At 49.3% G+C, this 27523-nt stretch overlaps 1 protein-coding gene across 1 annotated transcript; it reads left to right on the top strand.

The window, feature by feature from the left end:
* Positions 1-12712: 12712 nt before the first annotated feature.
* On the top strand, positions 12713-26616 carry LOC149272857 (tubulin polyglutamylase TTLL7-like). The gene is made up of 20 exons (XM_089506660.1): positions 12713-12740; positions 13619-13750; positions 14332-14453; positions 14954-15021; positions 15477-15635; positions 16119-16335; positions 16893-17057; positions 18218-18376; positions 18883-18977; positions 19427-19574; positions 20111-20184; positions 20850-20985; positions 22412-22498; positions 23173-23353; positions 23819-24072; positions 24216-24350; positions 24964-25044; positions 25611-25771; positions 25947-26120; positions 26496-26616. Exons 1-20 carry the CDS (start codon positions 12713-12715, stop codon positions 26614-26616), a joined length of 2697 nt encoding a protein of 898 aa, XP_089362786.1.
* Positions 26617-27523: the final 907 nt, after the last annotated feature.

Consider the following 27523-nt stretch of genomic DNA (forward strand, 5'->3'; position numbering starts at 1 on the left):
GGAAGAGACAGGCCCCTCTGCTGCCCCTACCCCAGAAGAGACAAACCCCCAAGCTGCCCCTGCCCCAGAGTAGACCGGCCCCCAGCTATTCTGACCCTCAGCTAACCAGGACAGATCCCAGCGACCCTGACCCTACATAGACCCCCCCAACTGCCCTGACCCCACACAGACGCCATCCCAGCTACCCTGACCCCACATAGACCCCCCCAACTGCCTTGACCCCACACAGACCCCCGCACCCAATTAGACAGACTCCCACCGAGACCGACCCCAAACAGACACTCCCAGCCCGAGATCCCCCGCACTCACCGCTCTCGATCTCGTTGCCCTTCTTGGCGGTGGCCGCGTTCCCCATATCGTTTCGCTGCTCGCGGCCGGATCCGTCTCTCAGAGTCTCCGACTGCACCGGAAGTGACGCGCGATCCCTGCGCTCGCGACGACCGAAGGGCGGGGCCACAAGAGACAGGACCCGTCCACTGTCACTAGAGCCCCTCTCTTCCCCTGTCGATCAATAAACGAGATCCTGTCAACAGATCCCAAACCACTGTCACGTGCAGTCTGCTTCCGGAGCAGCGGGACGTCCCGGTCTCCCAGGAGTTACAGTCCCGACCCGGAACCCTCCGAGCAGTGTCTCGGGGGATTTAACCCCCCTCACAGAGATTATACCCCAGTGTCAGGGTGCCGGGGTAATGCGCAGATTCTCAGGTTGTAGAACGAAAAGTAATCCTGGTGGGGCCCACATTTCCTTAAAACCTAAATCTAAAGGAAGTTTTACTTTACTGAGAGAGTGGTAAATAAGTGGAACAGTCTCCCAGCGGAAGTGGTAGAGGGTAATACAGTGAGGGGATTAAACTTGCATGGGATAGACATAAGGCTTCTGAATCTAAGACGAGACCAACGACTGAATAAGGTTTGAGTCGTTACAGCAGGAGAAACGGGTGACTAGACAGGGGTCGGATGGGGCCGACCTGCTGGCGGGGAGTATGTTGGTAAAGCACGCAGCAGATATCAGGGTTCCTCAGTGTTAAGGTTTTGGGGGTCGCTCTCCAGTCGCCAGCTGCGAATGAAACAACGCAGACTCCAGGCTGATACAATAAAGTTCAAAGCTGTACCGCGAGTACATTGCTCCCGTCACTGGATCCTTCCACGGCATGGATCCCTCCACGGCATGGATCCCGCTTCACTTTATCGGATCCTTCAAAAATTTCCTCTCTCATGTTTTCCTGCACAGGGGTGCGTTAAGGGTTATAGGGGCCCTAAGATAAAGATTTCTAGACTAAGCTCCTTTGAGTCGGGCCCTCCTCACCTGTTGTCTCTGTTAGTCAATTTGTTATGTTACATACTACTTGTTGTGTCCTATCTACCTGTTGTACAGCGCTACGGAATTTGATGGCGCTATATAAAACAATTAATAATAATAATCCTAACCCCACGAAAAAAAAATACTAAATTCTCATTTACTAAGGAATGGTTATCACTCCGTGTCGCCTATTCAACCTGTAGGGGCCCTTTAGACCACTGGGGGCCCTAAACAGCTACTTCAGATTCTTATATGTAGCACCACCCCAGTCCCTATAATTAGATCTCCTTGGTACGCTTAGGCGACACCCCCCCATGTAAATGGTCCCTAATCTTACAAAATGGATCTCTAGTTTGTTTTGTGTGGATCCCAGTGATGCCACATACTGGATCCCTCACTCCCTCATATAAACATCCAGTCCTTAGGTTGGATTCCTTTAGTGGATCTCATTTGCATAATGAGTAAGATCCCATGCAAATCACCAGCTCCCGAGTGTCTCCGTATCCCGCCGTGGTTTTACACCCCGTGGCGTTGGCGCGTGATGCGTCCGTGTCCTCGCATGCGATTGATTAGCCTTAACCCCTTCGTGACAAAGGCTGATTTTACTTTTTGTACCCTTCGTGACAATGGCCTTTTTAACATTTCTGCGCTGCTTGTGTTTAGCTGTAATTTTCTTCTTTCCCGTTTACTGAACCCACACACATTAGATTTTGTTTTTTTCAGGACAAGAAGGGCTTTCTTTAGATGACATTGTTTTGATTGTATCATATTATTTACTACTAAAAAAAGTATAAAATATGGTGAAAAATTTAGAAAAAAATGACTGTTTCTAACTTTTAGTTGAAAAATCTTTTACTCATCTATAAAAGGTAATGAAAAAACCTGCTAAATAGATTCTACTATTTGTCCTGAGTTTAGAAATACCCAATGTTTTTATGTTTTTTTGCTTTTTTCTACACATTATGGGGCAATAAGTACAGGTAGCGTTTTGCTATTTCAAAGCCATTTTTTCCAAATCTGGTAATTCTTCCCCCCATGTGCCATTTCGGGTATCTTTGAACCCGGCCAATGCAATTTACCCCATCAAATCATATATTTTTGAAAACTAGACAGCCCAGGGTATTCCAAATGCTAGTATTTTAACTATTTCCATGCACCATATCTACCACCAGTTTTTGTCAAACTTTGTGGTAGTCATTTTTTTGCATTTGTTTTGTCACACACATTTTACTTCAGGTATGAATTAAAAGGTTCTCGTTTATGTCACTATCACAAAACACCCCAATATGTGTTCAGCAACATCTCCTGAGTACAGCGATACCTCACATGAATGATTTTGCCTGGCTGTTTGGGGCAAAAGGGCCACATTTGGGGCATGCGCATTTTTCAATGTTGAACTTTGGCATTTGGGGATCCACTGCCTATGCCCTATTTGGTACATCTTTGAGTCGGGCCATTTCAGTGTGCCCAATAAACCCATATATTTTTGAAAACTAGACACCCCAGGGTATTTCAAATGCTAGTATTTTAACTCTTTCCATGCACCATATCTACCACCAGTCTTTGTCAAACTTTGTGGTAGTCATTTTTTGCATTTGGTTTTCCACACACATTTTACTTCAGGTATGAATTAAAAAGTTCTCGTATATGTCACTATCACAAAACACCCCAATATGTGTTCAGCAACATCTCCTGAGTACAGCGATACCTCACATGAATGATTTTGCCTGGCCGTTTGGGGGCAAAAGGGCCACATTTGGGGCATGCGCATTTTTCAATGTTGAACTTTGGCATTTGGGGATCCACTGCCCATGCCCTATTTGGTACATCTTTGAGCCGGGCCATTTCAGTGTGCCCAACAAAACCATATATTTTTCAAAACTAGACACCACAGGGTATTTTAACTCTTTGCATGCACACATTTTACCACCAGCATGTTTTCAAAGTTTGCAGTAGTATTTTTGTGTGTGTATTTTTCCCACACACACCTACTTTATGTATGAATTTACAGCTCCTGGTATATGCCGCTGTCACACGACACCCCATAATGTGTTCAGCAACATCTCCTGAGTACAGTGATACCCCACATGCATGGGTTTGTCATTTTTGTGGGAACTAAAAGGCCACATTTGGTACGTGTGCATTTTTCTAATTGGAAATTAGGTGTGTGGCCATCCTTCCCCCGGTGTTAATTGGGACGTTGTTGAACCTGGCCAATTCAATTTACCCCATCAAATCATACCTTTTTTAAAAGTAGACACCCCACGGGCATTTAATATGCCAGTATTTTAACTCTTTCCATGCGAGAATTGTTTTAAGCTAATATGCTAATTTTAGGACTTGCTCACAAAAATATATTTTTTATATATATATATTTTTTTTTTGTCTTTTTAAAAAAAAAAATTTAACATTTTTTTTCAACTTGGAGGTTCCCCTGATAGTGACATCAGTGGGAAATGATTTTTACATTTTACTAGTTTTTTACTATTTTTTTTCTAATTATTATTAATTTTATTTTATTTTTTAATTTATTTTTACTAATCACACTGTGATTAGAAAGCTGGGTTCCATTGACTTGCATGGTGAATGCAGTACCTGTATTCAACCTGCAAGTGGAGCCAAAGTTCTCTAGATGGTCTGGACCATCTAGCGAACTTTTAAAATTTGTTGGTTCCTGTTACAGGGCAGCGGCCATCTTGCTTGATGGCGAAGATCATCAGCAGCTGCGGCTGTGACCGCTCTCCGGAGCGGTCACAGCCCATCGAAAGGTAAGTGTTTGGTGTCGCTGGATGCCTCCTGATCGAGGCTTTCCAGCGACACCATTTAGGTTTAGGAGGCGATCGTCGATCGCCTCCTAAACGCTTTTAAAACGGGCGTCCGCCGCCATACAAAGTATGGCGGATGTTGACGCCCCGTGGAGGGGCCAGAGATGGCCCCTTCGTTCCGATCGCGGCGTTGCTGAATGCCTCGAGGTCGAGGCATTCAGCAACGTTTTTTGGGTGCAGAAAGCGAAAACAGATCGCTTTCTGCACCTGTTTAAAGACGTGCCGGTCCTGGCACGTCAATTGTCGTAAAGCACATGCTTTTCCGTGTCGTGCCAGGACCGGCAATTGTCGTTAAGGGGTTAAACTACGAAATGTATTGTTTAGTCCCGTGAAGGCCGCACGTTGCCAGACGATCTGCTTACGGGGTAGGACGCTCCCGGCTCAGCGGGCTTGGGTTTTGGGTGCAGACGCTGGTTCCGTGATGGCGTTCGCCGGATAAACGGTCTTCGGAAGCTGTTGCTTTGGATGAATATTTAGATATTGTCAGATATTTTATGATAGAAAACATGTATTCCACATATTCTGTATTTTACATGAACACAAAATGGAGTCAGATCCATTTTATTTTACTTAATCATATAGTGATGATTTCTTTTTGTCCTTGTTCCCTCTATAATTGAGAACAAAGGAGTATTCATGTATATAGATGTTTCAGCGTATATATGATACAATTAATGTTATCTTCCATGAGAAAGTTAAGGAGTAGACGCTGCATATCTTTAGAAATGTAACTTGGAATGGGGGATACGTCGTAAGACTACAAGACCTGAGTTACTATCTAGGAAGTAACATTTGGCGATTAGGGTGACCAAGGATAAATTCCAAACACATATGTAATGGTTTTAAGTTAATTATTAGACCAGAGCGTCTCTCACAGGTAAATTAAGAAATTACAACGGTGTAAATATGAGTAAAAATCCTAATTATAATGGGTAAAATCCACCGTTATGATTGGAGAATTCCAATCAAAAGGTGGATGCTATGATAATAAGCCCTGTCTTTAAAAGCTTATGTCTTTAATAAGAAAAGAAAAAAAAAAGATTGCACCCTGAAATGGACAGACCCTGACGGACTTATTCACCAAATTTACCCCAGAGAATTGGAATCTTAAGATTCTGGCACCATATTTCACTCTTGGAGTTACTTTGAGTCCTAACCTATATAATTTGTAGAAAGTTATATTCTTGCCTACTTAATTTCTTGACAATGAACCTGGATTAATTTCTACAAGGACCAGTTGGACCACAGCAACAAGTGGTGGTAAATATAATTGTTTTATTATTCTGAATAGAGATGAATTGTGTCTTCTTCGTATAGAATTCCCTGTTTCTGGGAAATAGTATATTGCATTATTGTATATGACGGCTTGTGAGACTGCAGCTTATAACCCGTGATAATAACAATAATGAAAAGGTATTTTTACCTATAGACGAAGTTTGACATTATTTGCATCTATTAGGAACTTCACTAATACTCTTAGACACAAACAAATGATTTTTAATTTGTCATATTAGTTGAACTAATATAAGAGAGATAGTGATATCTTTATTACTGCCCTGATTATTATCAATTTTTGGTTGCTGAGTGGACTGGAAATTAATTGTGTGTTAGACTCATAAAATAACGATTCATATTGATAACTATCGATAATATACTGTATTTGAATTGATTTATTTTTGACATGTTTTAAGAATTTTGTGTTTTATATTATGCACTGTGTGACTCATATAGATATTTTATAAATTGTGTTTACAATAAATAATATTTTATTGACTATCGTGGCGATATCTATCTAATTTGAATTATAATTTTCGGCGATCTGAAAGAATTTAGGATCGGAGATAAAATATAGGGTATCTCCTTAAATGAATATTGTGGATGTGGTACTACAATATTTGGTAGCGTCGTTATTTTGTGTGTATGACGAAATATTGGTTTTGCTTATTTTGTCTCATTAATATCCCTAACAATATCCAGCTGCGACGTGGCGCTGGGAAGCAGTTCTTCTCGGTTAAGCTCCTTTCACAAGATTACAGGTATTTCAACTGATGTTCTTCCTGCTGGTGCTTCTACTTATGGTCACGGAGCACTCGCACTCGCAGCACCACCAGCAGCACTTACACTCACAGCACCCTACCATTAATATCGCAAAAATTCAAGCCCAGGAAAGGCCATTCAAAGAACACCCAGGGCATAAAAATTGGGGTTCCGTCGCGCCACACGCTGCCCAACCCGGCTCCACGTCAGAACACCCCGCGACGGGCGAGTCCCATCTAATTGTTCGTGGCTGTATTTCTTGCCAAAGAGCTGAATCAGTGGGACAGTCTGCATTTTAACGTAAAAGAGACAAAATCAATTTAAAGCCTTCTCCGGACACCATTAATGAGGTTTCTGTGGTGTGTGTGTGTGTGTGGGGGGTGTTAACCCTTTAGGTTTGGTCAGAACCTGCAGAGATGCACAAAAATATAAAAAAAAAGTGGAGCGCCTGGTCGTCAAAAGATAAATACACGGGCGAGAAGGTTACCCTTCTAATGAAATGTATTGAGTTATGAGAAAGGAACGGGATAGAGCAGAAGCACTAGAACCTGAGTTTGAATATTGAGTGCTGGGTAACCTCATTAGAGTAGATTCACGAAAGCCGTCCGTCCACCAGGTGGTGCGAGAGATTGGGAGTTGGACATTTGGTTGGTGCCGCTAGTAGTTTCCATTTACAGCTCCGAGTTTCTCCTTCACTGAGCATGCCCCTTTTGTGCGCATCTCACGCCTCATGTGCTAGCACGTCCTTCCAACATTTAAAATTATTATTTAAGGGCCAACTTGCCCGTTACCCTTGGGTTACAGCGGGTGGGCAGCATGCATACTGGAGTGTCCATGATGGCTTCCGTGTGATGTGCCAGCCTCCCGATCAGTCTTTGAACCTCCAGGTTGAATCTTTTTTCCCAGGAACACCTCATTGTATTCCTGGGAGTCATTCATTTTCTGGATCAGGTAGGTAAGTAGGGCGATGACCTGGCCTAAAGTGCAGGACTACCACTACCTGCCACATTCAGACTTGCTTTCTCCTACTCCTTCCTTAGCTGCTAGCTTGCCTTCTTACGGAAACCTTTAATGAGTTTGGACGGCCTGCATAGCCCTTACAACTAGAAGCAGTATAAGTGCCGCATGATGAAAACCCACAAAGTCCCTATCTTTAACTGCTTTGGCCATGTTTAGTGCCCCGTCAGTCCTCACCAGTCCCATTCCTATCACTGAAAGCTGCCAAATGCTCACCATGGAGTTGAATGGATATATTTGGACGCTGATGCTGCTGCTGGTGGCGGCTGTTTGCTGTTGGCATAGTGCCGCCAGTTATCCCCTAAAACAAAGCTGCACTGTGGTGTGTACGCAGATGTCGGTTCATACCATAGAATAGTTTACAAGCAATCTTTGTCTTTGGTCCCACCAAAGCACCAGCACAAGACCCTAAAAATAATCACTTAGCCTCCTGCTACAGTCCCAGTTGGACAATAAAATGAACTTTTAGTAGTTAGTTTTCCGCACTAGTAGTACCAGCGGTACTCTTACACTACTGGCGGTGTGGTAGATGAGCTGACGGTGGTACAGCCAGACTGACACTGAGTCTCGGTGTAACTCTATCTGACTGTATCGGACAGTCTCTTCTGTATCTGGCGCAAGCGAGCTTATATGACGATTGTAAATGCGGATTGGCCAGAGCCAAAAGCGAAGAAAAACCCCCAATTGCTCCAGGGCCCCCGGCATTCTGACTGGTCCATACCTCTCACCTATCCCACAAAGCAGCAAAACAACCGGGTCCTGCGGCAATCCCTTCTGCGAGGGAGCTGGGCCCACATGGAACACACTGTAAAAGTGTTTTATGGAGGTGCCGTCATGGTATTAAAATGTTTTTTATTGTATCAGTTACGTTCGCACCAGTCTTGCGTTATTGCAATTTAATTCCGGGCTGAGAGGTCTTTTCTCTTTCTATCCTATTTTTGTTTACTATTGGCACAGACATACACAAAGTTCCCCACCAAATCCAAAGCCTTTCCCCCGAGCCTCCCCCCCCGAGCCCTTTAACCGGAGCCTCTCCCCCGAGCCCTTTATCCGGAGCCTTTCCCCCTGAGCCCTGTGACGGGACCGACCCGTACCCTGACTGGGTACACCCACCGAACGTTGCTTTTCTGTCTTGCCTTCAGCGCCAGACAGAACCAGCGTGCTGAAAAGGACAATAGGTGATCATAGCAGAGGACACAGCTCTTCGGGAACCTCGGCGGCGCTGTAGTATACAGAAGTATAGCAATACAGAGCTCTACCACCCTGATAAGGGCAGCGCCGAGGCTTACCTCAATAACAAGACGAGCCTCGTAGTGAGGTAAAACAGGGACTCTTTATTTGGGAAACACACAGGATTATATACAGTCCAACACAGGAAAAAGGTCATAAACCATGTCCACACAGCCCCACCCAGTCCAGACACCACACTTAGGCCACCGAGCCCCGCAATGTCCGTACACCCTTGAACTGTCGTTTTCGGGGTTACCGATGGATAGCTTGGGATTCTGAGGATATTCTGTTCAAAAAATGCCGCGATCGGTCGCAGGGACCCTGAGCGGCAGCAGTTCAAAGTTCTGCCTGGAAGAGCCACAAGGTAGCTGGGCGCGGTTCCCCAACTGCGCCGGCTAACCCCCGCTCTCCTGGAAGTCCCTTCAGCCTGGAATCCACAGGTGGCTCCCTCCCCGGACGACCCCTGGTCAGCACCCCCACCACCCGTGGGGTATATCCATATTATAGTGCCGTGGTCGGGCCGATGGTTGTCCGGGTTATATAGGGTTAAAAGTCTGGGGGCAGGACATGAAGGAAAACACAGTATACACAAATAAACACCACATATATGGGGAAAGTACATAAATCCACACATTTTAACCCCGGATGGTCGCAACCACTACAACAAACGGCATTGATTAACCCGGGGCTGTCACAAGCCCTTTATCCGGAGCCTGTCCCCCTTGAGCCCTGTATCCGGAGCCTGCCCCCCCAAGCCCTTTATCCGGAGCCTGTCCCCCCCCCCCCGAGGCCTTTATCCGGAGTCTGCCCCCCCCAAGACCTTTATCCGGAGCCTGTCCCCCCCGAGCCCTTTATCCCGATCCTGTCTACCCCGAGCCCTTTATCCGGAGCCTGTCCCCCCTGAGCACTTTATCCCAAGCCTGTCTCCCCCGAGCCCTTTATCCCGAGCCTGTCCCCCCTGAGCCCTTTATGCCGAGTCTGCCCTCCCCGGGCCCTTTTATCCCGAGTCTGTACTCCCCGGGCCCTTTTACCCTGAGTCTGCCCCCACCCCCACGAGCCCTTTATCCTGAGTCTGTCCTCCGGGCCTTTTATCCTGAGTCTGTCCTCCCGGGCCCTTTATTTTGAGTCTGTCCCCCCAAGCCCTTCATCCTGAGTCTGTCCTCCCAGGCCCTTTATCCTGAGTCTGTCCTCCTGGGCCTCTCATCTTAAGCCTGTCATCCTGATCCCCTCTTCCTGAACATGTCTTCCTTGGCCTCCTATCCCGATCCAGTCCTCCCAAGTTGGCCATACGATGCTGTCTCTCGTTGCTAAGGTATTTTTCCTGTCTCCCGTTGCTACGGTCTTTTGCCACGCCCCCGTTGCTAGGATCCCGTGTCACACACCCGTTGCCATAGCCTATGTTTGCGTTCCAGTAGAAGCAGCGGTGAGTGTGAGAGCGAACCATGTGGGCGCAGCGGGAGGGGGTGTCGGCCGCGCCTAGCTGCAGCCCCTTCTATGATCAATGCGCTCACCGTCAGTCAGCGAGTCTGTCCGATGCACCCCCACCCCTCCCTGGGAATGGCTCGGCCCGGCTATGAGCTCAGCACCTCGGAAGGACACTCCTGTCCGGCCGCGTTGGTTCGGCCCATCTATGCCGCAAACTGCGCTGTCCGATGTCCTGGGGCAGAGGGAGTGATCATTCCAGGAGGTAATAGTGAAGGGCAGATTATTCCGGGGGTAATAGTGAGGGGTGGATCATTCCAGCGGGTAATAGTGAGGGGTAAATAATTATAAGAGTTAATACTGAGGGGCAGATCATTCCGGGGGTAATAGTGAGGGGCAGAGGGAGTGATTATCACAGGGAGGTAATGAGCGGAGTGATTACAGAGGGGTAATAGTGAGGGGGGTGATTACTATAGGAAGGTAATAGTGAGGGGAGTGATTATTACAGAGGGGTAATAGTGAGGAGAGTGATTACTATAGGGAGGTAACATTGAGGGCAGTGATTATTACGGCGGTAATAGTGAGGGCAGTGATTATTATAGAGGGGTAATAGTGAGGGGAGTGATTACTATAGGGAGGTAACAGTGAGGGCAGTGATTATTACAGGGAGGTAATAGTGAGGGGAGTTATTATTACATGGAGGTAATAGTGAGGGGAGTGATTATTACAGGGAGGTAATAGTGAGGGAAGTGATTATTACATGGAGGTAACAGTAAACGGAGTGATTATTGTAGAGGCGTAATAGTGAGAGGAGTGATTGTTACAGAGGGGTAATAGTGAGGGGAGTGATTACTATAGGGAGGTAACATTGAGGGCAGTGATTATTACAGGGGTAATAGTGAGGGGAGTGATTATTACAAGGAGATAATAGTGAGGGGAGTGATTATTACAGGGAGGTAATAGTAATAGGGGAGACATCTGCTCCACGAAAGTATCTTCTGATTTCCATAAAAGGTCCCGGCTCCTGATGGATATCTGTTTTTTTTCCGGGTCCTGAATGATATCGGGTAGCGTTCCGGCTCCTGAATGATATCGGGTAGCGTTCCGGCTCCTGAATGATATCGGGTAGCGTTCCGGCTCCTGAATGATATCGGGTAGCGTTCCGGCTCCTGAATGATATTGGGTTGTGTTCCGGCTCCTGAATGATATCTGGTTTTGTTCCGGCTCCTGAATGATATCGGGTTGTGTTCCGGCTCCTGAATGATATCGGGTTGTGTTCCGGCTTCTGAATGATATCGGGTTGTGTTCCGGCTTCTGAATGATATCGGGTTGTGTTCCGGCTTCTGAATGATATCGGGTTGTGTTCCGGCTTCTGAATGATATCGGGTTGTGTTCCGGCTTCTGAATGATATCGGGTTGTGTTCCGGCTTCTGAATGATATTGGGTTGTGTTCCGGCTTCTGAATGATATTGGGTTGTGTTCCGGCTTCTGAATGATATTGGGTTGTGTTCCGGCTTCTGAATGATATTGGGTTGTGTTCCGGCTTCTGAATGATATTGGGTTGTGTTCCGGCTCCTGAATGATATTGGGTTGTGTTCCGGCTCCTGAATGATATTGGGTTGTGTTCCGGCTCCTGAATGATATTGGGTTGTGTTCCGGCTCCTGAATGATATTGGGTTGTGTTCCGGCTTCTGAATGATATTGGGTTGTGTTCCGGGTTCTGAATGATATTGGGTTGTGTTCCGGCTCCTGAATGATATTGGGTTGTGTTCCGGCTCCTGAATGATATTGGGTTGTGTTCCGGCTTCTGAATGATATTGGGTTGTGTTCCGGGTTCTGAATGATATTGGGTTGTGTTCCGGCTCCTGAATGATATTGGGTTGTGTTCCGGGTTCTGAATGATATTGGGTTGTGTTCCGGGTTCTGAATGATATTGGGTTGTGTTCCGGCTCCTGAATGATATCGGGTAGTGTTCCGGCTCCTGATGAATATCTGGTAGCGTGGGTCACCACATTTACTTATGAAGAATTGGAAAAGATATTGAGGGAGTCGGGTGAATAAAAGTATTATCACCGAGTGTAGGCCGGTCCTGGCGGAGTCTACTGGTATTTGTGTTTGGTGTCTGATGCTGGCTTCTCTCCTTTTCTGCTTTGCTGCAGATGTTGCCCGGCTCTGTATCTTCCTCCTGCGGTGATGGATTTGTGTTTTAGAGCTCAAACTTATTGTGTTTACACATCACGTCTGAGACCTTTAGGCACGTTTGTCTAGCTCTGATTGAGACAGTAACTAGTCTGAGGGTCCCGTATCTCCCAGTGTCTGAGGGTCCCGTATCTCCCAGTGTCTGAGGGTCCCGTATCTCCCAGTGTCTGAGGGTCCCGTATCTCCCAGTGTCTGAGGGTCCCGTATCTCCCAGTGTCTGAGGGTTCTGTATCTCCCAGTGTTTCAGGGTCCCATATCTCCTAGTCTCTAAGGGTCCTGTATATACCAGTGTCTGAGGGTCCCGTATCTCCCAGCGTCTGAGGGTCCCGTAATCCAAAATGTCTCCAGTTGCCGGAGGAAAGCTGCATTCCAGTTGATGGACATGTTTGTTGGGAATTATCTGCAGCTTTCCGCGTATTCCGTCTCTTTAGCGAAACAGTCATAAAAACATAATTAATGTGAGCTTGTGGATCACGTCCCCTCCAGCTCCGGAAATGAATTACTGGCAATTCGCCTCCCGAGGTGCCTCTGGGACTCGGCAGAGTTGGTCTGCGTGTCTGGTCCAGTCCCAGGCCTCTGGCAGATTACGGTAAGACCGGCGGTGTGGACGGAGGCCGCGGCCGATGCGGTTAATGGGTTCCGTCCGAGTGGCTCAGCCGTGCAGTCTGATCCGAACTCAGCCATGCCGTCTGTTGAATTCATTGGGACTGGTGCGGAAAAAAAGTGATTCTGGTGCAATGTCTGAAAAGTGCCCTTATTAACATAGCAATCAATGGACTGGTCCAGTTTGTAAGATTATTCCATTGGTTGCTATGGCGATGGGGCAGTTTTCTGAATTTGCGCCAGTCCGTGGGTTTCCTGCCTGCTTTTTTTGAGGCGCCGGGGTGAAACCAAGCGGTCAGCTGCTGGAAATGCCCCCATTCCAGCAATCGCAGTGAAGGCAGCGGCTTGCCGGGTTCGGGGCCCTTCACGTTATGCATCACCGAGTGATGTCCTCGGTGCTGCGATGCTCTGCAGACAGTCGCTTCCACAAAAACTTGAATGCCCTTGATGGACACGCAGTACAGGTAAAAGCTCCAGATAAATAACTTGATTGCGTAACAGGCGGCCGACATACCAAAGCCGAGAACGATGAACCGTCTGGTCTTTAATTTGCTTCCTATATAATAATTAACTATATAACTGGTGCAGGACTCATGAAGAAAGTATTGTATGTTATAATGTATTCTTTGATTTAATTAGTGGTTTTGTTTGTGTGTGAAGGACCCCGTCTGATGCAGCAGTTTCTGAACACCTTGAGATGATATGAGGACAGCATTTCTCCAGCTGTTACCGGTGGCCTGCCTGCTCCCTGACACCAATTGGTACCGGTGGCCTGCCCGCTCCCTGACACCAATTGGTACCGGTGGCCTGCCTGCTCCCTGACACCAGCTGGTACCGGCGGCCTGCCCGCTCCCTGATACAGAATCTGCCACATCCACCCCATCATGCCATCTTTACCTGGTAGTTTGTCTGATGTCTTTTCTGGAGCCTCCTGTGTTCCCTCTGAACTTCTGTAACACTTTCTATTTTTCTTTTTCACGTGAAGATCGGCAGCCGCGGCCTGGCCTCCCCCTGAGCACGGGCCTGCCGTACGCGCCGTCACCGAATAAGAGGAAAGTGCGGAAGAAGAAGAAAGGGATTATCACGGCCAACGTGGCAGCCACCAAGTATGAGATCGGTAGGTTGAAGGTGTGAGATTTCTTAGCTTTTTATGACTGATGGTTACTGTCACGGAGCTGGCTCGTCCCACCGACTATCTCCGCTGTCTTGTGCTCCCTTAGCCTGGGACAACACTTTCCCCGGTTCCCCAGTCACTCGCCGAGACTCAGTGTCGGGTAAAACCAAACGAAGACTGATTTATTTCTCACACACAGGGCTGGATATATCCAGCAAAACGCACATTAACATAAAAACAAGATATTGGGACACAAACCGCCCCCTTAATCTGCCTCCCAGAGACAACAGGGGCAGTAATGAGATTAACAATACAATAGGGGGGAGACTGATTTATACAACATTAAACGGACAGAATGGTGGTCACTCCCTGGTGGCAGATCCTGGCTGTCTGCTGGAGATAATCCCCTCAGCCAGTGATGAGATGATACTGCTGGGGGTAGTCACAGAAGGCTTCTCCAGTGGTCCCAGTGATGGAGGCTTCCGTCACAGTTACCGAATTACACGTATTCTGCCGTATGAGCAGATAGACTACATGTTTTATTATATGTCAAATAATGTAAAGTCCTCCCTAATTCCTGGCAGTTCGTGTGGTCGTAGAAGAAATGTCATTCGAGAAATCGCGTGATGAGGATGAAACCGCAAACCTTATCTGGAGTGACTGCGCGGTACAACACGAGAAGATTGCCGAGCTCAGAAATTATCAGGTGTGTGCGTCTCACCTGTCTGTCTGTCCCGGGTTTCCTGTATGCGTGTCTGTTCTGTGTGTAATATTTCTGCTTCCTGTCTGTTCTGTGTGTAATATTTCTGCTTCCTGTCTGTCTGTCCCGTGTTTCCTGTATGCGTCTCTGTTCTGTGTGTAATATTTCTGCTTCCTGTCTGTCCTGTGTTTCCTGTATGCGTGTCTGTTCTGTGTATAATATTTCTGCTTCCTGTCTGTCTGTCCGGTGGTTCCTGTGTTTCTCGGCCTTGGTTGGCGTCCCCGCACATGCTGTGGAACATGTTTCTTAGTGGCGTGTAACGACAGCAGTGTTCTAGATAAAGCCGCCTGTCTTTGCAGTATCTCCCTTTTTATACAGTGAAGGCATACAAAAAATCAATGGCTGTCTCCTCCGGTTACAGCGAAGCGCGTCGGCCGCGTGGGGCATCTCCCCGCTTTATTCTCCGGAGAGTATTTGATTTTCTGTTTTTTGTTTTTGTTTTTTAGAGAATAAACCATTTTCCCGGCATGGGTGAGATCTGCAGGAAGGATTGCTTAGCGAGAAATATGACCAAGTAAGTTCCTCCTAACAATGCTAATGGCCCTCGACAGCCATCGACCTGACATGCGGACTGCTAACCCCTCCCTCGTAGACCGCTAACAACCCACATGCGGACAGCTAACCCCTCCCTCGTAGACCGCTAACCACCCCACATGCGGACAGCAAACCCCTCCCTCTTAGACCGCTAACCACCCCACATGCGGACAGCTAACCCCTCCCTCGTAGACCGCTAACCACCCACATACTGACAGCTAACCCCTCCCTCGTAGACCACTAACCACCCCACATGCAGACAGCTAACCCCTCCCTTGTAGACCGCTATCCACCCCACATCCGCTTTCTCCCCTCGACAGTGACGTGTCCCCCTCCCCCACGTAACCGTCGTTATTGCCGCTGCTCTGTGAGTTCACAGTGAGTGGTGTTTTGGCGACACGTTTAACCCTAAAGCTGCTGTGTTCCCTCGTGCAGAATGATTAAGTGTCAGCCTCAGGAATATAGCTTCATTCCCCGAACCTGGATATTTCCGGCCGAATACACCCAGTTCCAGAACTACGTCAAAGAGCTGAAGAAAAAGCGGAGACAGAAAACATTTATCATCAAACCAGCGAATGGTGCGATGGGCCACGGGTGAGCCACGGAGTCGATCCGTGTTTAACAGCTTGCATGTTGTGGAGTGGTTGGCGTTGGTCGCCCCGTAGCACCCGCTCGCCTTCCTGAGTTAGTGTCCACCAGCTGGGGTATGTGCAGAGTCTTATGGCCATAGAAACCAATGGAATGTTGTCATGGGGATTGGATCATTCTGTTGGTTGCCATGGGGATAAGAGCAGTTTTTCACCAGAACCACTTTGTGTGTATAACCTCTGTGATATTGCTTTGGGTCTCGATCAGGGATGATGAGCACCGTACACGCCTGCCATGCACTTGCTATGTTTATGAGTGGCCAAGATTTGTGAGAATGGCAGAGCAGGGAACATCTCCTCCGGTCCTGTGTAACCCAGCATACTCCATGCGCGAGCCGAGTAGATGACACACGCGCAGCGTCCCGGGGGGTCCGAGGTTCCACTGCTGGGGGTGTAGACCCGAGTAAATCCAATGTACGATTTCCAACAGAATCTCTCTGACGCGGAGCGGGGAGAAGCTGCATGCGCAGGATCACCTGATCGTCCAGGAGTACATCGACAAGCCCTTCCTGATGGAGGGTTACAAGTTTGACCTCCGCATCTACGTTCTGATGACTTCCTGCGACCCGCTCCGGATATTTCTCTATAACGACGGGCTCGTTCGGATGGGCACAGAGACGTACCACACGCCCTGCGAGTCCAACCTGGTGAGTGCTGCCGCGTGGCTACGCAGCGTGTTTCATGTTCTGGCAGTGAGAGTGACCGACGAGGACAGTCCGTAAAAACCACGACACCTGAGATAAACCCTATACGGAACCCAGCCCAGAAGTCGCACCCACTGGGTGATGTATGTATATTATTATACCTCTGCTGGTGTAACGGTCAGGTGTCCCAATACTTTTGGCCATAGAGTGCATGTTTCTGGCAAAAACTATCCAGAGTGCCCCTCAAGTGTCTCATGGGGGGGGCAGCAAATATTCTTCATCCAGATTCCCCAGGGATGGTGATACGGAGCATCTTCTCCCACTGTGACAGCTGGATCTGGTTTTCACGGAACCGGCTGATATCCCGCATTACTGCTCACGCGCCTCACATCCCCATAACTGAATCTAAACACTAAACGGTTGGGTGATGGTGGCCGCGCCGGGGTTCTGGCTGACAGTCGGCTGCAAAATAAATTGTCAGTTATATGTTAAGCACTTTGTGTTTTAGCGTCTCGCGTTCCGGCGATTCCCCAGACAGCGTCTGATTTATTCCCTTCCAGGACAAGCTGTACATGCACCTGACCAACTACTCCGTCAACAAACACAACGAGAACTTTGAGCGGGACGAGACGGAGAACCGCGGCAGCAAGAGGTCCATCCGATGGTTCACAGAATTCCTGAGATCCAACGACCACGACGTGGCCAAGTTCTGGAGCGACATTTCTGTAAGAACCTGATTGGTATTTAAGTCGCAGAGTGCAGGATACGTTTTATACTTTTATTTAATAGCCGCCGGAGACTGATGCCCTGAAACATATACTCTGTATATACTATATTACTGTATACAGCGCTGGGGGGCTATATTACTGTATACAGCGCTGGGGGTTATATTACTGTATACAGCGCTGGGGGGTTATATTACTGTATACAGCGCTGGGGGGGTTATATTACTGTATACAGCGCTGGGGGTATATTACTGTATACAGTGCTGGGGGTTATATTACTGTATACAGTGCTGGGGGTTATATTACTGTATACAGTGCTGGGGGTTATATTACTGTATACAGTGCTGGGGGTTATATTACTGTATACAGCGCTGGGGGTTATATTACTGTATACAGCGCTGGGGGGTTATATTACTGTATACAGCGCTGAGGGGGGTATATTACTGTATACAGTGCTGGGGGGTATATTACTGTATACAGTGCTGGGGGTTATATTACTGTATACAGTGCTGGGGGTTATATTACTGTATACAGCGCTGGGGGGTTATATTACTGTATACAGCGCTGGGGGGCTATATTACTGTATACAGCGCTGGGGGGTTATATTACTGTATACAGCGCTGGGGGGGTTATATTACTGTATACAGCGCTGGGGGTATATTACTGTATACAGCGCTGGGGGGTATATTACTGTATACAGTGCTGGGGGTTATATTACTGTATACAGCTCTGGGGGGTATATTACTGTATACAGCTCTGGGGGGTATATTACTGTATACAGCGCTGGGGGGTATATTACTGTATACAGCGCTGGGGGGTTATATTACTGTATACAGCGCTGGGGGGGTTATATTACTGTATGCAGCGCTGGGGGTTATATTACTGGATACAGCGCTGGGGGTTATATTACTGTATACAGCGCTGGGGGGTTATATTACTGGATACAGCGCTGGGGGTTATATTACTGTATACAGCGCTGGGGGGTTATATTACTGTATACAGCACCGGGGGTTATATTACTGTATACAGCGCTGGGGGGTTATATTACTGTATACAGCGCTGGGGGGTTATATTACTGTATACAGTGCTGGGGGGTTATTGCTGCACAGTAAAGGTGTGCAGGTCCATTAACAGGATTTCCCCTCTGACCTTTTCTTTAGGATTTAGTGGTAAAGACGGTGATTGTATCCGAGCCGCACGTTCTCCACGCGTACCGCATGTGCCGCCCCGGTCAGCATCCCACCGGCGAAAGCGTCTGTTTCGAAGTTTTGGGATTTGACATTATTTTGGACCGGAAGCTGAAGCCGTGGCTCCTGGAGGTGAGGTCCCAGCGCAGCCGCTCCCTGTCAGAAACCAACCGCCGGGGCCCTCCTACAAGTCATTGCTGGGAACCGTGGCTTTCGGCTCAGTCTGGTGCTGACCGGGTGCGCGATGTCACGTGAGTGATGTCATCGCGCTCAGGATTACCGCTCCGCCCAGTCACCCCGGTCAGGAATATCGTTCCTTCTGCCGGGTAATTCCACCCCACGTTGTTCTGTGAGATGCCGGCAGCCGCTCCTTCTGCCGTTAGCTGCTTGTTTACGTGAAATTAACGAGATCAGCGTGCAGGCAGAGGCGGCGCTTGCGGTTTATCCCGGTACTTCGCGCTCGCCGGTGATGAACGGGATACGTTGGGTGTCGGAGAAATCTGGTCCCCCAGTCCGGCCGTTCCTCCTCGCCATCCGTGCCGCGCCACCCGAGGTGACGGGACTTATTACTGATAACGTGGGACGAATAACCCCGGAGATCCGAGCCTCCGTATAATAAATCCATTTTATGGCCGTAGATTAATCGCGCCCCCAGCTTCGGGACGGACCAGAAGATCGACCGCGACATCAAGAAGGGGGTCCTGCTGAACGCCTTCAAACTTCTCAACATCCGGTAAGCGGATTGATAGGTTTCGGATAATGTTTATCGATCTCTGATTATTTATTGATAGGTTTCGGATAATGTTTATCGATCTCTGATTATTTATTGATAGGTTTCGGATATTGTTTATTGATCTCTGATTATTTATTGATAGGTTTCGGATAATGTTTATAGATCTTCGATTATTTATTGATAGGTTTCGGATATTGTTTATTGATCTCTGATTATTTATTGATAGGTTTCGGATAATGTTTATAGATCTTCGATTATTTATTGATAGGTTTCGGATATTGTTTATTGATCTCTGATTATTTATTGATAGGTTTCGGATATTGTTTATTGATCTCTGATTATTTATTGATAGGTTTCGGATATTGTTTATTGATCGCCGATTATTTATTGATAGGGTTTGGATATGGTGTGTCTGTCTCTTTAACATGATTATCGTCGCCCCCCCCCAGAGCGAGTGATAAAAAGAAAAATTTAGCCAAACAGAAAGCCGAAGCCCAGAAGAGACTCTATGGCCAGGGCTCCATGAAGAGACTGTCCCCGGGATCCAGCGACTGGGAGCGGCAGCGCCACACGCTGGAGCGGAGGAAAGAGGAGCTGGTAAAAAAAGGGAAAAGTGCAAAAAAACAAACCCTGTTACCCCCTCCATGTCCTGCTCTCTGCCTGCAGATTTACCCCTCCACACGCTGCTTTCTGCCCTCAGATACCCCTCCATGTCCTGCTCTCTGCCCTCAGATACCCCTCCATGTCCTGCTCTCTGCCCGCAGATTTACCCCTCCACACGCTGCTTTCTGCCCTCAGATACCCCTCCATGTCCTGCTCTCTGCCCTCAGATACCCCCCCATGTCCTGCTCTCTGCCCTCAGATACCCTTCCATGTCCTGCTCTCTGCCCTCAGATACCCCCCATGTCCTGCTCTCTGCCCTCAGATACCCCCCCATGTCCTGCTCTCTGCCCTCAGATACCCTTCCATGTCCTGCTCTCTGCCCTCAGATACCCCCCATGTCCTGCTCTCTGCCCTCAGATACCCCCCATGTCCTGCTCTCTGCCCTCAGATACCCCCCATGTCCTGCTCTCTGCCCTCAGAATTAACTCTTGATGTTTTGCTCTCTGCATCTCTATTTTTGGTTTTCTTAGAAGGAAAGACTCGCACAACTGCGGAAACAGATCTCCAGGGAAGAGTATGAAAACCGGCACATGGGCAATTACAGGTAACACTAAAACCCCGGAGAATACACGCTCCCTGCGTTGGCCCTGAGTCAGTTTATCCGTTTTCTGTTTAGTGAAAAACTGAACATCCCTCCGGGGCTGCCGCGCCGGGCAGGACCGGGAGCCGCTGATTCATTTGTTGTATGCCATGTGCGAGGTGTGTGCGCGTGTGATGTGTGTGCGCGTGCGATGTGTATGCAGTGTGCGAGGTGTGTGCGTGTGCAATGTGTATGCAGTGTGCGAGGTGTGTGCGCGTGCGATGTGTATGCAGTGTGCGAGGTGTGTGCGCGTGCGATGTGTATGCAGTGTGTGCGCGTGTAATGTGTATGAGGTGTGTGTGCGCATGTGATGTGTATTTAGTATGCGCGCGTGTGATGTGTATGCAGTGTGTGTGTGTGATGTGTGTGTGATGTGTATGTGTGATGTGTATGCAGTGTCCATGCATGTGATGTGTGTGCGCATGTGGTGTGCGAGGTGTGATGTGTATGCAGTGTGTGGTGTGTGCCTGTGCGTGTGACGTGTGCGTGTTTGCGGGATGCAGACGTGTTTATTTGGTGGGAGTCACACGCTCCATTGCATTCTCTGCTTTCTGCCTCCTGCCAGGATTTGGGATGTGCTGTGGTTATTTTCACACACGTTGCATTGGCACAATGTTTTTCCTCCCCAGGAGAATCTACCCACCGGATGAAAAGCTGCTTCTAGAGAAATATGAAGGTCTTCTGGCCTCCGCCTTCCAGACGTTCCTCGCCGGACGCGCCGCCTCCCTCCAGAGAGAGATTAATAACCCTCTGAAAAGGATGAAGGTGCGTCTCGGTGGGAAGCTGCGGGTGGATTCTGCGCCGTGGCTTCGCCTCTAAGCGCTGCCCGCCGGGCAGGACACGCAATCGCCCCTCGTATCCTGGCTATTCCTGCCCTCGGGGGCAGCTCCTCACCCCAAGAGATTCCAGCGGCCGGAGGTGAGGTTGTTCCGGTCGGTCGTTCCGGTGGCGGAGCTCGTATCGCGTAACGGGCTTATCGCTGTGCGTGATGACTGCGTGTGAAAGGCGTGTGAAAGGCGTGAGACCCCCGCCGAGCGTCACCAAGCGCCGTCTCCCGCCTCGTGCCGCGGAAACGTGGGTTACGCTGAGGCCGCCGATGTCTCATTGTCCGCCTGAGAGTTAAACCGGCAGCTTTTAGCAGTTACTCGGGGCAATGCGGCTGCCTCCTGCTGATGTTACCGGCGTTATACGGCCGCTCGGTGAACCGTGGATTGCTGCAAAGCCATGGGGTTTAGACTGGTGCAGGAATCGATACGGGGTCGTTCTCCTCGTGTTAATAAATGATAATGTCCTGCGTGGGGATCGGGGTAGTAAATAGTTGGGGTTGTGCTGCGTGGGGGTCGGGGTAGTAAATAGTCGGGGTTGTGCTGCGTGGGGGGATCGGGGTAGTAAATAGTTGGGGTTGTGCTGCGGGGGTTCGGGGTAGTAAATAGTTGGGGTCGTCCTGCATGGGGATCTGGGTAGTAAATAGTTGGGGTTGTGCTGCGTGGGGGTCGGGGTAGTAAATAGTTGGGGTTGTGCTGCGTGGGGGTCGGGTTAGTAAATAGTTGGGGTTGTGCTGCGGGGGGGTCGGGGTAGTAAATAGTTGGGGTTGTGCTGCGGGGGGGTCGGGGTAGTAAATAGTTGGGGTTGTGCTGCGGGGGGGTCGGGGTAGTAAATAGTTGGGGTTGTGCTGCGTGGGGGTCGGGGTAGTAATTAGTTGGGGTTGTGCTGCGGGGGGGTGGGGGTCGGGGTAGTAAATAGTTGGGGTCGTCCTGCATGGGGATCGGGGTAGTAAATAGTTGGGGTCGTCCTGCGTGGGGGTCGGGGGAGTAAATTGTGGGGGGGTCGGGGTAGTAAATAGTTGGGGTCGTCCTGCGTGGGGGTCGGGGGAGTAAATAGTTGGGGTTGTGCTGCGGGGGGATCGGGGGAGTAAATTGTGGGGGGATCGGGGGAGTAAATAGTTGGGGTTGTGCTGCGGGGGGATCGGGGGAGTAAATAGTTGGGGTTGTGCTGCGTGGGGGTCGGGGGAGTAAATTGTGGGGGGATCGGGGGAGTAAATAGTTGGGGGAGTAAATTGTGGGGGGATCGGGGGAGTAAATAGTTGGGGTTGTGCTGCGGGGGGATCGGGGGAGTAAATAGTGTGGGTTGTGCTGTGTGGGGGTCAGGGGAGTAAATATTTGGGGGCTCATCTCTCGTTTCTCGCTTTCAGGAGGAAGACATCTTGGATCTTCTGGAGCAGTGTGAGTTGGATGACGAAAAATTGGCGGGAAAACCAACGAGACAAAGAGAACCGCGGGTAGGTCACATGACCGGGTCGCGTCTGAATGTTGATATTTTTGGGGGCTGTGTTCATAAATAAATAAAATCGTTATGAGGGGGTCGGGGTCGGGGCCCATTATGCTGACATCACAACTCATAAAGAGTTGCCCCTGGGAGGCAGCGTACTGGGGCACCTAAACCTCTTCCTTGGGGTCAGTGACTGGGCCCTGTTTTTGTTCTGCCCTGGGGGGGGTCAGTGTACTTGGCCATGCGTGTCGGTCACTGAATGTGTCCCTCCACGGCTGTGACGTGAGCTGGGCAGCTAGAAGAAATTATTCTTCAACCATTGAGATTTTTTCGGGGCGCCCGTAATGGTCACGTGACACCAAGGGAAGCTTTTTGTTCTACTCAGAAATGGCTGAAATATTTTTAGAAAGAACGATTAACGTTTAATGAGACGGCCGGACGCGGCGCGGAAGCCGCTCCTGAGATCCGTGCTATTTTTTGGTGTTCAGTAACCCGCTGAGAGCACTTCAGACATGTAACGGTCATTAAACACGTGAAACGGCGCTAATCACGATGCGTGACGCGTGGCTCATCGCTAAAAAGACGCCTTAGTTCAATGTTGTTGCATTTTCTGCATGGCTGCCCGGTCAGAGCGTATGGGGTTAATCTTTAGGTTTTTTTTCTTTAACCCCTTGTTTGTCGCAGACCCTCTTGTCCATGCCGGAAAGTACTCAGACTGTGCAGAAACAGGATAGTGACAGCAGTGAGAGCGCCAGCGGCTCCGGAAGTGGATCGGATACCGAACACGAGGAGGAAAAACAGGAGAACGCGAGCCACGTCTCCTACGATCCTGAGGAAAGCAAGTTTAAATCGCTAGAAAGATCCAGTATGTTCCATTACAGAAACATCCGCGCCGCGAAGCGCTGAACAGACTGCAGGCAGCCTCCTTAAATCTCCTTCCGCTAACTGCGCAGGCGCATTCTGTAGTCTCCGTTCCTCTGATGTGGGTCTGCGGTATGAGCGGTATGTGCTCAGCGCTGGGCGGTGTGTGCGGGTGTGCTCAGCGCCGGGCGGTATGTACAGGCGTGCTCAGCGCCGGGCGGTATGTGCGGGTGTGCTCAGCACTGGGCAGTATGTACGGGCGTGCTCAGCTCCGGGCGGGTGTGCTCAGTGCCGGGCAGTATGTACGGGTGTGCTCAGCGCCGGGCGGGTGTGCTCAGCGCCGGGCGGTATGTGCGGGTGTGCCCAGCGCCAGGCGGTATGTGCGGGTGTGCTCAGGGCCGGGCGGTGTGCGTGTGTGCTCAGCGCTGCACGGTATGCACAGATCTTGACGGTTTGTTATATTTTGCAGGTAGAATTCACTTTAAGCCGCCTGTAAAATCCAGGCCGTCGTCCTTCTCGTCGTTTCCGGCGTCCTCCGCGCCGATCCGCCGCTCAGTGAGCTGCCCCCGGTCCATCACCGCCCTGCAGTCTCCGGCTCTGGAGCCGCGGCCGATCTCCTCCAAACCCCTGTCCCAGAGACCGGCGTCCGGAAACAGACCGAATTCCTTCAATCGCAGCTCATCGTCCCACCGCGTCCCGCAGGCCGCTCCGTACCCATCCGCTGTGAGTGCTGCGTAACGGGGGAGGGGGCCGGAGAAACGGGATCTTCACAGAATCGCCATGTTTGGGCCACTACTTCAAACTCACAGAAAGCAAAGATTTGTGGTTTTTTATATTTAAAATTCATTCTAATTATTATTCCGCAGAACGAGTCCAGATTCCATCACTTAACGAAGGAGCAGGAAGAGGAAATGATAAAGCAGACGCTGGCCGTCCTGCGAGATATGAGGGTCCGATATCCAGGGAATGCGGACGAGGAGACCTACTCTGTGATAGACGAGGTGGGTTGTTACTAAATACAGCGCTGGGGGTTATATTACTGTATACAGCGCTGGGGGTTATTATTATTACTGTATACAGCGTTGGGGGCTATATTACTGTATACAGCGCTGGGGGTTATTATTATTACTGTATACAGCGTTGGGGGTTATATTACTGTATACAGCGCTGGGGGGTTATATTACTGTATACAGCGCTGGGGAGGTTATATTACTGTATACAGCGCTGGGGGTTATATTACTGTATACAGCGCTGGGGGTTATATTACTGTATACAGCGCTGGGGGGTTATATTACTGTATACAGTGCAGGGGGTTATATTACTGTATAAAGCGCTGGGGGTTATATTACTGTATACAGTGCTGGGGGTTATATTACTGTATACAGCGCTGGGGGTTATATTACTGTATACAGTGCTGGGGGTTATTACTGTATACAGTGCTGGGGGTTATTACTGTATACAGTGCTGGGGGTTATTACTGTATACAGTGCTGGGGGTTATATTACTGTATACAGCGCTGGGGGTTATATTACTGTATACAGCGCTGGGGGGTATCTCGGGTGGCGTGATAAGTCGGTGTATTTGTATAAATGTATTATTATCTCTGTGGCGCAGATAATGGATAACTGGCGATATCACAAACCCAAGGTGGCCTCTTACTGGTTAATCAAACTGGATTCAGCAATGCAGAGGAAGGTAAGAGCTGCATGTTCAGGGTCCGGCTGCGATTGAAGGCCGATGTCCTGCGTCCGCATTATTGCATTACTGCATTATCGCATTACCTCACGATCCTCGATGGGGAAAATACAAATCATGCAGCGATTTACAAAGCGGTCATTCCTCCAGAAGCAACAAATTCCACAGATTTTTACTTAATCTGATTCCGGATCGGAGCGCCGATACGATGTTCTGTGAAGCCGCGCTCCGCATGCTCCTTGTCACAACATCAGTCAGATTTGGGAAAAGAATAAATGTTTCCGGTGTTTTCCGCCGAGTAACGGCAGTGATGTCACTCGCAGAGAAAAGCGCAGCTCCGTGATGCCAGATTGTGTAATTCAGATATAAATCACCCTGCTGCGGTAGAGGAGGCGTGAGAACGATTAAGCGAGTAAGACCCAGCGCGTTTCTGCGCCGTCGCCCCGTCGGGATTGGCGGCGTCTGTCTTCATGTTCTTTAATGAGTGTTCGGAGTCGCCCGCCTGTAACTAGCGCCCCGCGTGAAGATTTGGGGATTTTTGCTCTTAAATTGTCTGCTTTTTGTAGATTTTGGACGTGGTGAGAGGGAGCGTCCGCTCTGCTGTCCAGCGGATCTGGAAGGTGTCGGACGTGGAATGTTTGCCTGTTTATCGCAGCTTTAACCGCGTCTTCAACCGCTTGCTCTGGAGCCACGGGCAGGGCCTGTGGAGCTGTTTCTGTAACTCGGGGTGAGTCCCGTGTACCCCGCGGCTGCTGCCTTCCGTGTCCGTGTAACATTGGATCCACGCGGCGGCTCGCTGATCGGGGAGGAATGCGTTGAGTGGGGAGAAACGCGTTGAGTAGATGTGATTTCTGTTACCCCGCCCCAGTGCGGTAATCGGCGCTCCTCTTGTCTGCCGGCAGCTCCTCCTGGGAAGTCATGTTCACGAGAAGCCCCGACCCCGTCGGCCCCGAGCAGCTCCGGTGTTGCCAGCGACTGGTTCAGCTCTGCAAGGAATGTCTGCTCGTGGCCTACAGATACGCGACGGACCCCAGGGGGTCATCTGGCGGGATGAGCCGCGATTGGGACGACACCAGGTACCCGCTTCCCAAAATGCCCGATCTGTGACATCGATCCGGTTTATTCACCGATTATTGTCCCGGAGAGGGATTAACTCCCTGACCTCACACGCTTTTTTGCCCCTAGACGCATTCTACGGGAGCTGAGCGGTTGAGGTCCGGGGTCTACTCAGCAGCCGTCTGTCACCTGTGGTGCCCTTAGGGTGCCCAGTTGCCCTTCTCAGCCTGTCAGGGGGCCCTGATGTGGCACCGGCAGAGACCCCCCTGCAACGCGTTGCATGACCCACTGTCTACTATAGTATTTGAAATGATAATGATTGTGAAATTCCCCCTGTGGGGGGCAGACACTGCGATCGTCTTCATTCCTTACTGGACTCTGCTCTGTCTTTCCAGATGTTTCCTGCCCGTGGTGCCGCATTTCACCTTGAAAACCTCATCTTCCAGCATTAATTGCCCCCCGTCCGGATTGACCCGCTCCAGCGTTCTGTTTACCCCGCGATTCAGCCCCTTCTGAGCGCCGAGGATCTGGCGCTGACTCTTTCTCATGGTGCTAAGCACAGCTCCGGCGGATTTAACTCTTTAAACCCAATAAAGTGCGACTCTCTTACCGGAGACGCCAACGCAGCTTGTAGAGAATCGTCCTTTTATTCCCTGCGATCCACATAAAGCGTCAGCTGTCAGACCCTGCGCCCAAACGCCATGGAAACGGTGTCATTAACCCTTTCGGCAGATGGTGAATGATATTGGATCACCCGCAGAGAGTAACTATTTAGATCTTTCTAAGCGGTTCATCCCATGCTGACCTCCGATGACCCCTGCGCATGGTGCCGAGAGGTCAGCTCGGTTCCAGCATTAATTCCAATCCCCTTACGTGGAATCTGCCGTTTTACTTATTTTAGTTGTTTTCTGGAAAAACAATGTTGTTGTTTTTTTTAATAATATTTTTCCTCTCTCGTCCTTCGCTGTGGAGCTGACAAGTTAAGCATTTTTTAAATTATGCAAATAATATGCAAATTACATGAGATGGTTATCAAGGTCATCTTCATTTCGTTTACTCCGTAGCAAGCGTTTTAATTACGAGATGCATTAACGAGGTGATAAGGATTCGCAGTGCGGAGGGTAGATTGGGGCGTGTGGTGCCCCCTGGCTCTGCGTCTGTTTGTGGGAATGATTGACACCTGCCCAGCCAATCAGATGGAGACAGACAGTCTGACCCCCCGCGCATGCACCATTCCTGTGTGTTAGGGGGCGACACTGTTCACTAAATGACGAGGACCAGCAAACAAACGGCTCCCTTTGCACAAAAATGGAAATATTTTAATAAATATTATTTTTTAATTTAGTGCAATATTTCTACATTAATTTATTTCGTTAAATTATATTTGGCCCCCTCTCCCCAACCATTAGAATTCCCCAGGGGC

The sequence above is a fragment of the Sceloporus occidentalis genome, unplaced genomic scaffold (assembly GCF_023333645.1).
Source record: "Sceloporus occidentalis isolate IW3139 unplaced genomic scaffold, rSceOcc1.0.p SCAF_408, whole genome shotgun sequence".
NCBI lineage: Eukaryota > Metazoa > Chordata > Lepidosauria > Squamata > Phrynosomatidae > Sceloporus > Sceloporus occidentalis.